Source organism: Eschscholzia californica, unplaced genomic scaffold, assembly GCF_041429995.1.
Source record: "Eschscholzia californica isolate CP2 unplaced genomic scaffold, dmEscCali1.0.p SCAF_1, whole genome shotgun sequence".
Classification (NCBI taxonomy): Eukaryota; Viridiplantae; Streptophyta; class Magnoliopsida; order Ranunculales; family Papaveraceae; genus Eschscholzia; species Eschscholzia californica.
This window is the reverse complement of record NW_028238198.1, coordinates 30,856,043-30,870,070: the sequence shown is the minus strand read 5'-3', so window position 1 is coordinate 30,870,070 and position 14,028 is coordinate 30,856,043. Positions and strand designations below refer to the sequence as shown.

At 35.8% G+C, this 14,028-nt stretch overlaps 2 protein-coding genes across 7 annotated transcripts; both read left to right on the top strand.

The window, feature by feature from the left end:
- Positions 1–5,739: 5,739 nt before the first annotated feature.
- LOC147566007 (putative serine/threonine-protein kinase PBL21) lies at positions 5,740–13,439 on the top strand. 6 transcript variants are annotated; one of them, XM_086652465.1, is made up of 10 exons: positions 5,740–6,282; positions 6,400–6,496; positions 6,584–6,619; positions 6,801–6,988; positions 7,164–7,353; positions 7,767–8,158; positions 8,733–9,160; positions 9,565–9,760; positions 11,880–11,953; positions 12,320–13,439. In XM_086652465.1, exons 2-7 carry the CDS (start codon positions 6,400–6,402, stop codon positions 9,009–9,011), a joined length of 1,182 nt encoding a protein of 393 aa, XP_086508591.1. In that variant the 5' UTR covers positions 5,740–6,282; the 3' UTR covers positions 9,012–9,160; positions 9,565–9,760; positions 11,880–11,953; positions 12,320–13,439. The 6 variants fall into 6 exon arrangements, with proteins under 6 accessions (XP_086508591.1, XP_086508590.1, XP_086508589.1 ...); XM_086652464.1 differs by lacking the exons at positions 11,880–11,953; positions 12,320–13,439 and adding an exon at positions 9,888–10,259 and having other exon boundaries at positions 5,956–6,282; positions 9,563–9,760; XM_086652468.1 differs by lacking the exon at positions 6,584–6,619 and having other exon boundaries at positions 5,973–6,282.
- On the top strand, positions 12,364–13,439 carry CPT1 (Undecaprenyl pyrophosphate synthetase family protein). Its single transcript, XM_086652470.1, has one exon. The coding sequence runs from the start codon at positions 12,364–12,366 to the stop codon at positions 13,231–13,233; it is 870 nt and encodes a 289-aa protein (XP_086508596.1). The 3' UTR covers positions 13,234–13,439.
- Positions 13,440–14,028: the final 589 nt, after the last annotated feature.

The following is a 14,028-nucleotide window of genomic DNA, read 5'->3' as shown; positions in this document are numbered from 1 at the left end:
CAATTTAACAGGTATCTTGTCGTTCCTCCACGCAAACACGATGCGCGAAAAATATTTCTAAAATGCATGATTAACTAAAAAATTGTGTGGGAGAAAACTTACACCATGCATGATACTGTAAATATAATAGTGATATATACAATTGGCTGACTAAAAATACCTATAGCCCCAACTTTATAATATAAGAAAGAGGCTAGACAGTCTAAGATGCTTAATACATTAGGGCCTAAAGTCCTTAGTTGGAATGTTAGAGGAATCTCTACTTTTAATACCCGCAAACACCTTATGAGCCTTATTAACAAGCACAACCCGGACATTATCTTCATATCCGAAACAAAAACAAAATCTTATAACATCAAAAAATATTTTAAAATTAACAAGCATTATGATCACTTCTTCTTCTTCGTGGAGCCGACCAATAAATCGGGGGGTCTAGCGATGTTTTGGACCCACAACCTTAATCTTAAAATCCTTTACTCAGATAATAACATGATCCACACAGAAATCTATAATAGCAATAAAAACCTGGAATATAATATTACCGGATTTTACGGCAGTCCATACCATAAAAACAAACTTAAACCATGGAAAATATTAAATAATCTAAAAACTCAAGATGAGATTCCGCGGATTGTCATAGGAGACCTTAATGTTATCCTGGATGTCCAGGATAAAGAAGGTGGCAAGGCGATCTCGAATTCTAACACTCACAAAATCCAATCATATATAAATAACCTTAATTTAACAGACATGGGATTTAAAGGATATCCCTATACATGGAATAATAGACAATTTGGAGAAAACTTCATTCAGGAAAGATTAGATCGAGCCCTAGCCAACCTCCCCTGGCTCCAAAAATTTAAACTATTCTGTGTCTCCCACTTGGAAACTGTAGGATCTGACCACCTACCTATTCTCCTAGCAAACACAGATCTAAGCTGGAATAAACCTAAACCCTTTAAATTCATTCGTACCTGGATGTCCCATCCAGATTGTCACCAATTCATCGCGGACAAATGGACTAATCATAAGAATATTCAAGTTAACCTTAAAAATCTCAGTAGACACCTAACGAAATGGAACAAAACGGTCTTTGGTAACATAGAGAATAACATTAAAGAATTAATTACACAGCTTAATAACATCAACACAAAAACAGAATTCAACGTAATTAACAATCAACTAGAAGAATTATATAGGCTTCAAGAATCCTTATGGAAAGAAAAATCTAGGAACAACTTTCTTTCAGTAGGAGATAAAAACACAAAATTTTTTCACTCTCAAGCCATCCAACGTAATAGGACTAATAAAATTATAGCCATAAAAGATATCAATGGTGAGTGGCAAGAAGGACTAGAAGAAATTCAAGCTATTTGTACCTCACATCTCCTTAATATTAGTACTACTCAGGGACAAAGCGACAAACATTCAATTCTCAATCTTTTCCAACAAACCATTACGCTAGAACAAAACATAGAGAATCCCCGACCATGAAGAAATTAATAGTGCTATTAGTAGCCTTAAAAAGGAAGCGGCTCCGGGTCCCGACGGATATCCCCCCTATTTCTTCCAAACTAATTGGGAGACAGTTAGCCCCAACATTTACAGATTAGTGCAAAATTTTTTTGAGACGGCTGAACTTCCAAAAGACACTAATCATACACACATTTGCCTCATGCTGAAAACCACAACACCCCAATCGCCAGCAGACTATAGACCTATTAGCCTTTTAAACACAACCTATAAGATTCTTACGAAGATTTTGGCTAATAGATTTAAACACTCGCTTCACAATATCATCTCCCCTTTCCAGGCGGCTTATGTCCCAGGTAGACAAATCTCTGATAATATTATCATGGGGCAGGAAATCATCCATTCTCTCAAAACCATGAAAGGAGCAACGGGCTACTTTGGGCTTAAGTTAGACATGTCCAAAGCTTTTGATAGGATAGAATGGAGTTTCCTCACAGACATCTTGTCTAAATTGGGTTACTCGGATCATTGGATCAAAATGATTGCCCAATGCATCACAACCTCCTCAATGGCGGTTTTAATCAATGGGCGTCCGGGTCCCATCTTCCACCCCTCTAAAGGAATCAGACAAGGAGACCCCCTCTCCCCTTTTTTGTTTACTATAGCGATGGAGGGGCTTAATCATCTGCTTCAAAAGGAACAGGATAGGAATAATTTCAAAGGCTTTCCTACGAAAAACCCCAATCTCTCATCTTCTTTTCGCAGACGACTGCATTATATTTGGTCGTAACTCTCTAGACAATATCCACACTCTCAAGACTATCCTTAATACATTTTGCAATGCGTCTGGCCAAATGATCAACTATGCTAAATCTAACATTTTCTACTCTAAAAACTCGCATCCTAAATTCAAACGTATGATTATGCGATCTCTTAAAGTAAAATACGCTTCTACATCGGAAAAATATCTAGGAACACAATTATTCATAGGTGCTAACAAAAAGCAAATCTTTAATGATATTCTCCAGAAAATTAAAATGAAATTAGATAAATGGAACCACAGTTTTCTCTCTCAAGCGGGTCGCACTATAGTCATCTCGACTATAGCAGCGGCCGTACCCCGATACCAAATGCAATGCTTCGCCCTTCCCAAGGGCATATGCAAGAGCATTACGACTTTGCAGAAGTCGTTCTGGTGGGGTAAGTCCAAAGGCATATGTACCAAATCTTGGTCCGCTATATGCCTCCCTAAACACATGGGGGGGGGGGGGTTTGAGAATCCACCCCCCAGAGCTGGATAACCAAGCTATGTTGAGCAAATTAGCTTGGAGAATTAAATCGGAACCGGAGTCCATGTGGGTTAAGCTCTTGAAAGCCAAGTATTATGAGAAGACAGAAAACCCAGGACCGGCGAAATCCCATCATTCTTGGATTTGGAAGAATATTAATAAATATCTCAATATAATAGGTAATTACACGATATGGGAAGTGCACAACGGAAAAAGTATAAATATTTGGACTGATAATTGGATCCCAACGCTCCCATCTATCCCTCATAACCAGAATTCTAACCTTCATAAGGTATCTCAACTCATGGATCAAGGTAACTGGAATGAAACCATCCTGAACAATGAGTTCGACAACGAGACTAAAAATCTAATTTTTAACGATCCCGATATCAATAGATAGTGAAGATCAAAGGAAATGGACTCTCACCAAATCAGGAAAATTTAGTGTCAAATCAATGTACCAACACCTATGTATCAGTAGGAATACTCCTCAACCCCAATCCCCTAATTGGAACTTCCTCTGGTCCCTTCCGGTTGTTCCCAGGGTCAAAATGTTTCTATGGAAAATTTGTACTCTAGCACTCCCAGTAAGGGATAGGATAGGTAAATACATTGATAACAACAGAATCTGCCCGAATTGCAATGAGATAGAATCAATTGAGCATGCTATCCTGCACTGCCCCATAGCAAAAAATATTTGGTTCTATTTTAACATTATTTCTGAAAATATTACATCTGTTCGTGATTGGATCTTTTCCTGGGAAATAAAGGACCAGAATGCTTACACTATTAATAAAATTCATTATGCTACCATTATGTGGAACATATGGAAAATTAGATGTGACCACTGCTTTCAACATGAAATCAACAAGCTAGATACGATTATCACCATTATATCGTCATTCCCACAAATTCAAATAGTGAATGAAACAAAAACCAAAACAGAACAAGGAAAATGGATTCCCCCTGAAACGTCCTTTTTAAAAATCAATGTGGATGCATCTTTTATAAATACACAAAGTATCACTGGTATCAGTATTATAGTTCATGATAATGAATCCAAATTGATCGAAGCGGCAGCATACACCTCAAGGAGTAGAAACGCAGAGGAAGGTGAAGCTATTGCGATCCTCAAAGGAATACAATGGGCAGAAGCTCATGAATATAAAAAAATCATCATCGAAAGTGACAACATTAATATCATAAAATACCTCCAGAAAGGAAAGGACAAAACATTCAATGGCAATCCCTAATACATATTAAAAGAATCCGAGACGTAAAAAAGAGATTAGAAACAGTGAAATTCTCTCATACAAGCAGGAAATTCAATCAAGCAGCGGACAAATTGGCAAAATGGGCAAGAAAGAAAAACAGATCGAAGGTTTAGAAACATGTTCCTTATTTTCTTTGTAAATTGTATTGTAATAGAACTCTTATTTCTATCTAATATATAACAATTTTCAACAAAAAAAAAAATGTTCCAATTGGTCGTGACTGCGTGGTCTTCTGATTTCTTTCATAATTTAACACTGTCTAAAGTGTCTTCCACTTCCTACACTGAAAAAATAATTAAAAAAATAAATTAGGGGGAAAAAAGCAAAAAGGACGCCTTTATTAGATTATGTTTTTGTATAAAAATTATTAGTATTTGTGGAAAGTTATATTTGTTTTATGTTAATTCAAAAAATCATGAATCCCAATCTCATGACAAGATATATTAGTCTTAATTAAAAACTTTCATTCTCATTCATGCCTCTCACTAAATATATTTTTAAAATTTTTCCCTCACGACCTTTTCTTTTTTTATATTCAAGTTGAATGTCGGCCCTTTCAACAAAAAAAAAAAGTTGAATGTCGGCCAAATCTTGATCTTTTTAGCCCCCACTTTAATATTATATGTGTAGAATTATAACGATTTTTTAACCACTTAATATTATAATTTGTTAGTTACAATCGGTTTGTAAGTGAATGTATGTATTTCCATCTACAAGCATGGATTCCTAGAGGTAGTTCAATACTGTTTTATTTATGCAAATCAATAACTCAATTTTTTCGATCGATAGCGAAGCTTATACAAAACATACTAACCATTTTGGACAATACCGCTTTTCATTATTATTTCTTTGTTTTGGAACCAAATTATTATAATGATCATCTATTAATCTTTTGATCATAGATGGAATGATACCATTTCAAAATGGTGGGATATAAATGGACAGACTGATAAACGTGAAGTGTTTATTGACATTTATTAACAATAAAGAAAGTCATGATCTCAAAGGACAATTGAATTTCTATTTGGGGATTGGAATAACACTTTGTGAAAGTTTTAGCCAAAGTTAGAGACAAAACAGTTAGGGAGGACCCCTCAAATTCCTAACTTTAGTGTGGGCTGGCTGGAGGGAAGGATAAAAGTGAGATGAGGAAGACAGAGAGTTAGATTGGGACAGGGCAAAAATGGTCCACTCTCTTCTTCATTACCTTCGAAATAGGTCCACCACTTGACACTCATACACCACCAAGCATCACCCATAAATAAATAATACTCCACACTATGTGATAGATAACCAAGTCGACTAGAGAGAGAGAAAAAAATACAAAGACTCTGTCTAGTAGTTAAGCTCACACTTTACAAACCTACACAAAGCGGCACACACACTTTATATTGAGCGGTGTAGTATAGAAAGTAGATGTTTGGCAGATTAATTTAGTGAGAGAAAGAAAGGGCACGCAGAACCGTTTTGTGAGCGAGTGCAGATTCTCGACCATTTTGTTTAATTTATTTAGTAAAGTAATAAATAGACAAAATAAAGATCTACAAGGAAGAATAATCTGATTAATGATCGAGTTATTTTGGGGATGAATATAGTTATCATAAAAATATTTATTGTTCCGTACTTCACTTAAATTATTGTCATAGAACAAAAGGATTTGGCGTGATCCTTTTCTCCCCTGATCTTTGTGCACCTTCACACTTGGTACAACAATGATGCTATACCCGACTCGTCCCGGCTGAATCCTGGCCGGGGACGTGTCCGGTCAAGATCTAGTCAGTCAGGATTCAGATCTCAGACGTGCCGGGCATAGTGTCAATTTCCCACATAGGGTTAGAGACTAAAGAGTGACGGGTTATAACATGAGAGGTTAGAGAGAGAGAGATTACACCGACAAAATTGGCGCTAAAAGAGGAAATGGGAAAGGGATATTCTTGCCTAGAAATTAATGGAATTCGGTCATTTTTTTGCTTTCCACAACCAACTTTCTCCGTTTGTCCTCTCTCTCTCTCTCTCTCTCTCTCTCTCTCTCTCTCTCTCATCATCAAAACAAAACAAAACAAAACCCCCCTCTTCGTTAAAAACTGAACAAAAAAAACCCTTCTCCATTTCTTCCTGCCCTCTGCCGTTACTTTTTCATAAACTCTTTTTCTCTCAAATTCTTCAGAATTCTTCAATGAAGATCTCGATTATGAATTTCACCTGATGATCGATCTCCGTTTTGGAGATCAAACCTTCAGATTCTGGTAACAAGTGTTTTATATATATATGTTGAATGAATTATTTCTTGTGTTTAGGGTTAGAACTTAGAATTGGTGTTCTATGCTTAATTTGTTTCTTTTTTTTTTTTTAACTTTCTTTAGATGAGTTGTTTTTCTTGTTTACGTCCTTCACTAAAGGATGTAAGAAGGATTGAAGATAGTAATGGAATTCGATCTCGTTATTCCGCTACTTCATCAGGTTCAATTCCTTTCATTTCACTTAACTAAGTATATTTTTGTTAGAATTACTTATGGTTTTAGTTCGAATTTTCGCTTGGATTTGCAGGAAATGGGAAATTAAAGTCGTCTTTTGAGAGCAGTGGTGAGAGTTCATCTCTCTCCCTCTCTCTCTCTCTCTCTGTCTCTCTAAGAAAGAAAAATAGTGGGAAATGCAGCTCTGTTTTTGTAGTTCTAAATTTGATAATTTGTGTGGGGGGAGTTTGGGTTAAAAATTTGATCTTTTTCTAATCCAACTGTGAATTTCTCTGTTTTAATTTCTGCAGAAAATGGCGATAGGAGAACTTCATCTAATAGTAGAGACAACAACGATAAGAACACCCCTAAACGCAATGTTGCCCGTAGCTTCACATTTCGAGAACTTGCTACTGCAACAAGGAACTTTAAAGAAATTAACTTGATAGGGGAAGGAGGGTTTGGAAGGGTTTATAAAGGGCGACTCGAAACAGGAGAGGCAAGATGTTTACTTCATTTAAACCCTATTAGTAGTTCAGTTGTTTGCTTATGAATTTTCTTTCATTCAATTCGAAACGAGGTTATTGTTTCGTGTTTTGCTAAAGTTATTATATATTATATAATTTGAATTGTTTGGAAGTGGATGGATCTTATTTGTTATTATCTATAAACAGATTGTTGCAATCAAACAACTTGATCAGAATGGGATTCAGGGGAATCAGGAATTCATAGTGGAGGTCCTCATGTTAAGTCTTCTACACCATTTTAATCTTGTTACTTTGTTCGGGTACTGCACCGATGGCGACGAGAGGCTCCTGGTGTATGAGTACATGCCAATGGGAAGCTTAGAAGATCATCTTTTTGGTAAGTGGGTTGGTCACAAGACTGAACAGTTTGCAGTGTCTTGCAGAATCTTGATTTCCTAGAGTTCGAATTTGAGTGTGAATTAGTTATTAACAACTGGAGGATAACTTGCTTTGTTCTCGATTGCTGCTATTCTCACCTGATTCCTCATCCGCTTCTAATTTCATTTTTTTAATCCCCTTTCCCCTGCCAAAATCAAATATAATATTCAAAGCTCTCTGTTTTGTTGGCAAGATGGTGAATGAATCAAAGTTTACTGAGTTTTAGGCGTGAATTTTGTCGAAATGAGAGTTCTTCACAAATAAGTTTTTACATAAGTTTGAGGATGAATCATTATCACTAACATGCTATTATCATTCTATTTTTGATATCATATTATAACCAAAGCTCTACTTTGTGGTTTTATCTTTCAGACGTTGAACCTAGCACAGAGCCCTTGTCATGGAACACAAGGATAAAAATTGCTGTTGGTGCTGCTAAGGGACTTGAATATCTTCATTGCCAAGCAGATCCGCCTGTTATTTACCGTGATCTGAAATCTGCTAATATATTATTGGACAAGGATTTCAATCCGAAGCTTTCGGATTTTGGACTTGCTAAATTGGGTCCGGTTGGTGACAACACTCATGTTTCAACAAGAGTGATGGGGACATATGGCTACTGTGCTCCGGAATATGCCATGAGTGGTAAACTTACTCTTAAATCAGATATCTATAGCTTTGGCGTGGTTCTATTGGAGTTGATAACTGGGAGGAAGGCAATTGACAATTCTAAGAGGCAAGGAGAGCAAAATTTAGTTTCTTGGGTGAGTAATTGATGTTTCTGCCTTTTATTTTTCTGGTCAGAATACTGATTACTTAACATGTATGCCCAAAACAGTCGGACAAAACAGTCGGACTCCCAAGTTACTCGAAAGTAACTGAACCTGAACAGAATTTGCTAGTTCAGAGATTCAATCTAGTCATAAAACTCTAAGCAACTTACCAATGCAGTATTAGATTTCATATGAGAAATTATATATATGTTAAATGTTAATGTATGTACGTTTAAGTATGTATTGGCCGAGTAACTCAGAGTCACTCGAACTCAAGTCCCAACCCCCAAGCAACTATTTAGTATGGTTGTACCTGGTGGAAATTATTGTAGAAATTATTTTATACTGTCCTCTACACAGTATCACACTCATGCTATCTCCGTTTGATTTACTTAAACGTGGACCTTGTTCTCTAATTTGACATTTACATTCTTTTATAGCATGTTGGACTATTAGTATATCGTATGCACGGTAGAAGTTATTCAGTTAACAAGCTAACGAAGTATTGACATACATCAATACTTGTTTGTTAGTTGTTACATCAACTCGTTTTTTTCCTTTTCAGTCTCGCCCGTACTTCAAGGACCGGAGGAAGTTTGTTAAGTTGGTTGATCCTCTACTGCAAGGTCGCTTTCCTATTCGAAGTCTACACCATGCCGTTGCAATTACAGCAATGTGTCTTCAAGATCAGCCAAGTTTTCGACCCTTTATAAGTGATGTTGTTGTAGCACTTGAATATTTGGCCTCCCAGCCATACAACTCCGAGAAACAATCTGGTACGACCTCCACTCCAGCAGTCTCACCTTCACAACAGAATGGGCTCAGCTTTACTGAAACCAGATAGTGAAGAACAATTATTGCTTCTGAAAAAACATTTTGGGGTTGAGATAGAAAACAAGCAAATTAAGTTGAGTTGTTTTGTCATCCGTTGATTATCAGAGGCTGCCAGAAATAAGACAACGAACATACCTTATTGCTCATAGATGGGATAAGGTAAGAAGTTAATGCGCCATTGAATTCAATATGCATTTATCTATCCATATTTATGCACAGTTGACGAAAGTTTGGTAATACTTAATACTGAATATCTATCTACATGTGCATTTAAAAGAAAATAAGGTAATGGCACTAAACTGATTATGGAAGATGGATAAGCTGCAATTAAACCCATTGCTGAAACAGTCTTCAACCTTATAACTCGAACTTACCATTAAAATTCATTGTTGTTTTTGTCCAGAACAAAGAATTCTTGTGGCTGTGGCATTGAAACAAATGTGTTCCATGGCTTGTCATAAACTTCATTGTAGACAAACTCGTGTTGTATTTTGATGTGTTAAAAGATTACTGTCCATTTTTATCTCTAACCAGTGCCTCTTTTTTCCTCTATATGTGCAGAGTTCGTGCTGCTCGATTTGATGAAGGTGAAAAAAGGGCATGCTCTTATATATATATACTTATTTTGTGCGTGTGGTATGTATATACGTAGTATGTATGGACAATGGATGTGTACAGGAGGATACATAGGGATCTGGCTGAGGTTTTTCATGATGGAGAGAGAAAGAAAAGGATATGCTGGCTGAAGTGAATTATTGGGTAATGTCTTTTTCGTCATCTGACTTCAATTGTATTAAGGCTGGTATTTATATATTGAAATGATATTGAGATTAAAAGTTATTAAGATTGAATATTTTAGTACCTTATAATATGTTAATATCTTTAGGTATCGACATATACGTAATTACATACACATGAACTGTATTAGCGGTGTATGCAACTATCTCTTTTACCATAGAAACACTACTGTTTGATGTCAATGGGGGATCATACGGAGTGAGATCGAGTCTTGGTTGCATCAAGGAAACTGTTGCTGGTTTTTAGAAGGGGTTTGGTTTTTTAGATTCCATTAATTGAGAAAAATAAAAGAGACAGGCAAGACACGTTTTTATTATTTCAGGAACTGTATGATATGAAAGGAGACTTCTTTCATTTTCTTGTTAAGAAATATCTCTTTTGTTGGTATGTGTTATAAGCCGCAAACATAAGCGTCTTAGGTTGCTTTCATGTTACTAGAAAGGTGCCCACTTGTATACAAGGTTTTGTCCGTTTGACAAGTCTGAAAGAAAAGGTGAGGTAGATAGTAAATTTGAGGTTGCACTGATAGCCCAATATCTCGACGCTTTCTTAAATTGCTAAACGATGTTGGACTAAAACATCCCCACAGTAAAGATCAATTGTCTTCTGTTCTTACACCACTTGTAACAATCCGAGTCTACTATTGTCACCGATTTTGCCACTGAATTCCTAGTCCAACGAGGCAAGGTTTCTATGGGTTCAGCGAAAAGATTTTACTATTTACTAAGCTGGAGCTCAATGATAGCGATGGTTAATGTTTATTTACTAAGCTGGAGCTCAATGATAGCATGGTTAATGTTTACGTGCTGTTCCTTTCTCTTGTTTGTTCATTGCAAGTTTGAAATTGTAGTAAGTTGTTAACTTTCCGCTCGAAAACCAATTTAAAAAGATTCTAGGGCGAGTACCCTTTTTTCTGTTCCGATTTAGAAAAATCTAACTTTAACAACGCCTAAGTATTAATTGCAAAGTAAACTTAAAGATGAGATCACAACTTTCAAATTACTTATTTACCATGTGACGACTAAAATGTCAATATAAGAGTCGATACAAGATAGATTAGTCGCATCAATAATAAAAAACAACAACACTAATACCTCAAAAGAAATAAAATAAAGAAGTTGCATGTCTATTCTTCATTGGCCAAAATACCTATTATTTTTTAACCACAATAAAGGATTATCTCTTACTAATTAAAAATTTGGCGTTATAAATATTCATATAGGGGCATTGCCGCCTTAGGCCTTCACATTAGTATCTCTCTACTAGTCCATCTCTGTTTTTCTCATCCGGTTCCAATTACAAAATCATGGAAAGCCAGGTACTTCTTTCCTCTTAAACCCTCTGTGTTTTGAAAAAACTTGCCTTTCTAAAAGATGCTCACATACTGTTCGATGAAATGCCTCACTGGTTTCTTAAAAAACTTAATTTTGGGTAACCATAATTTCATCGTAAAACTTTGAAAGATTGAGTTGGAAAAACCATGATTCGTTGATTTGGGATCTAGGGTTTCAAATAGATCATGAAATAGTTCTTTAATGAACTATGGAAAGGTACTCTCTTTAAGGGTAGGAACAGTAGTTTAGTAGTACTAAGTGGTGGGTTGATCATTTGTTGAAGTTGTCCTTTAGTAAAGAGACGTCAAGAAAACGTGAAGAGATTATTAAATTTCAGACTTTTAATTATCTCCCTTGTAAATTGGCAATGTAAAGTTTGTGATGTTTCAATTTTCAGTGTCATCTTCCCTTTTTAAAGAATCTTTTTGAGTAAATTAATCATTTTTATTAACAACTTCTCTGAGAATGTATTGAAAAACCAATCTTTTTGGATTAAAATAACGTTTTAACTGAATTTCTCTCTCCTTCCTCTTTTTCTCATTGAGGGATTCATGATTTCATTGTTGTTGAACCATTGAGGATGAAACCTTTCTAAAGGTTCCAATTTTAGGTTTTTTTTTTTTTTTTACTTCCCCTTTCCTCTGTTCATTCAACTAGAATTGGGTTTAAGAAATTTGAAAGTTTGTTGGAGAAAGGAATTTTTTTTTTTTTTGATTATGGGTTTTGTTTGTTTGGGTTTTTAACAGGTTTAAGGATCCCAAAAGTGTTGATCTGAATTTGGTTAATTACATAGTGGTGGAGCTGTGATCTGATAAATCAGGTAAGCTTTTAATATCTTCATGCACCTTTTATTAATCTTTTGATTGAAACATTTGTAGTTTTTCATAATTTAGGATAAAAAGTTACGGATTTGTATGGAAAGATTTGATTTGTCTGTCGATGTCTGAACACATTTCTTAAATTTTCATGAACAATAATAGTATAAGAAGAAAACCTTAGGCAAGTTGTTCGATAAAATGCCTTAATGATGATTTTTGAAATCAATTCCATGCTTTTGGTCTCATATAAGTTAGATGAAGTTAGTTCGATACTTCGATCTGACATATCTATCAGCTCCTTATCACAAGTCTTATGAACTATATCTAGATTGAATAAAATTTACTAAATTTTGGTTTTGTCTGAATAGGTTATGGTACTGGCCTGATTTTGGTTTCTACTTCAATTTAAAAAATGGAGTCTCTCAATAAATTCGTAAAGGACTTTGGTGGGAAAGTGGGTTTTGTATTCCGAAAATGCATTTTCTCTGTTCTTTCTGTAGGTCGTATACCCAACCATATGGCTTTTATAATGGATGGAAATCGAAGGTATGCTCGAAAACATAAATTGAAAGAAGGGTCTGGTCACAGAGTTGGGTTCTTGGCTCTAATGGCAATACTGAAGTACTGTTACGAGTTAGGGGTTAAGTACATAACAGTATACGCCTTTAGTGTTGATAATTTCAATCGTCAACCCGAAGAAGTTCTGTCTGTGATGGATCTGATGAGAGAGAAAATCGAAGAATTGCTCAGGGAAGAGAGTATAGTAATCAGGTTTGGTGTTAGGATAAATTTCATCGGAAACTTGAAACTCTTAGATGAATCAACCCGGAAATCAGCTGAGAAGGCAATGACAGCTACAGCAAAGAACAACAATGTGGTTCTAAATATCTGTGTTGCATATTCTTCCTCCGATGAGATAACTCATGCCATCCAAGAATGTTACAACGAGAAGAGAGATAAACTACTAGAATTGGCTGGAAGTGGGTCGTCTGGTAGTGATCTGACTGAACTTCATTTTGACGATAATGATCGAGAATTTGCAGTTACATTATCAGATATTGAACGACATATGTATATGTCAATGAGCCCTGAGCCGGATATATTAATCAGAACTTCAGGTGCAAATCGTCTCAGTAATTTTCTTCTTTGGCAAACAACATATACTTATTTGTATTCTCCAGCTGCTCTTTGGCCTGATATCTCTTTGTGGCATTTGATATGGGCAGTCTTGAACTTTCAACGAGTTGAATCAACTCTAGAGAAGAAAAAGAAGAAACTTTGAGTCCCACTTTGGTATATCTGTTGATTGTATCTCATTATAGACTGATTTCTCAGTTATTGTTTCTTCTTCCATTGAAGAAACCTTCATTCATGGAGTTTATTGTAAAAGTAGGTTATCGTGAAATATGAGACAAGTGAAACCAGCATCTAAATAGATTGTTCCATGGAAGTATAAGGATATAAATTTGAATTGTTCTTAATCTTTAACTAGTTCTACTGATTTAGAACAAAAGATCAATGGTTGAGAAGGAAACGATCATCGTAAAACAAGCGGTCCATGGAAAGTCACGAACATTCCTACTCCCATTGCATGAAACGAACCATTGACCTATTCAAATTAAACCAATAAACACTACAAACATTCCTTCCTAGAATACTAGAATAGGATTTAAGTGTTCTAAGTTGGAGAACGATTGAGGTTATCTTAATAACTTAATAGCTTACTTTAGTAACTTAATTATAGCTTATTAAACTTAATATTAAGGGTCCGGCTGATGGCACCTGGAGAAATTGTTATTGGGCCGGGTCTATATTCACTCCTAGACGAGATCCAGGCGAAGGGGGCATCCCCTCCGCCGAAACTTAAAGAGAGAGAGGAGAGAGAGAGAGAGAAGAAAAAAGAGAGAGAAAAAGAGAAGATTTCTTAATGGTGGAGATCGCAGACGTTAAGTAGAGGTGGCCGACGTTAATGGTGGAGATCGCTGGCAAATGTAGAAGGCGCCAAAATTGTAGTTGAGATGGAAGGGAAGGGAAAAGATCAAAAGAATAAAAAGTTGAAAAAATATTAAGGTTGATG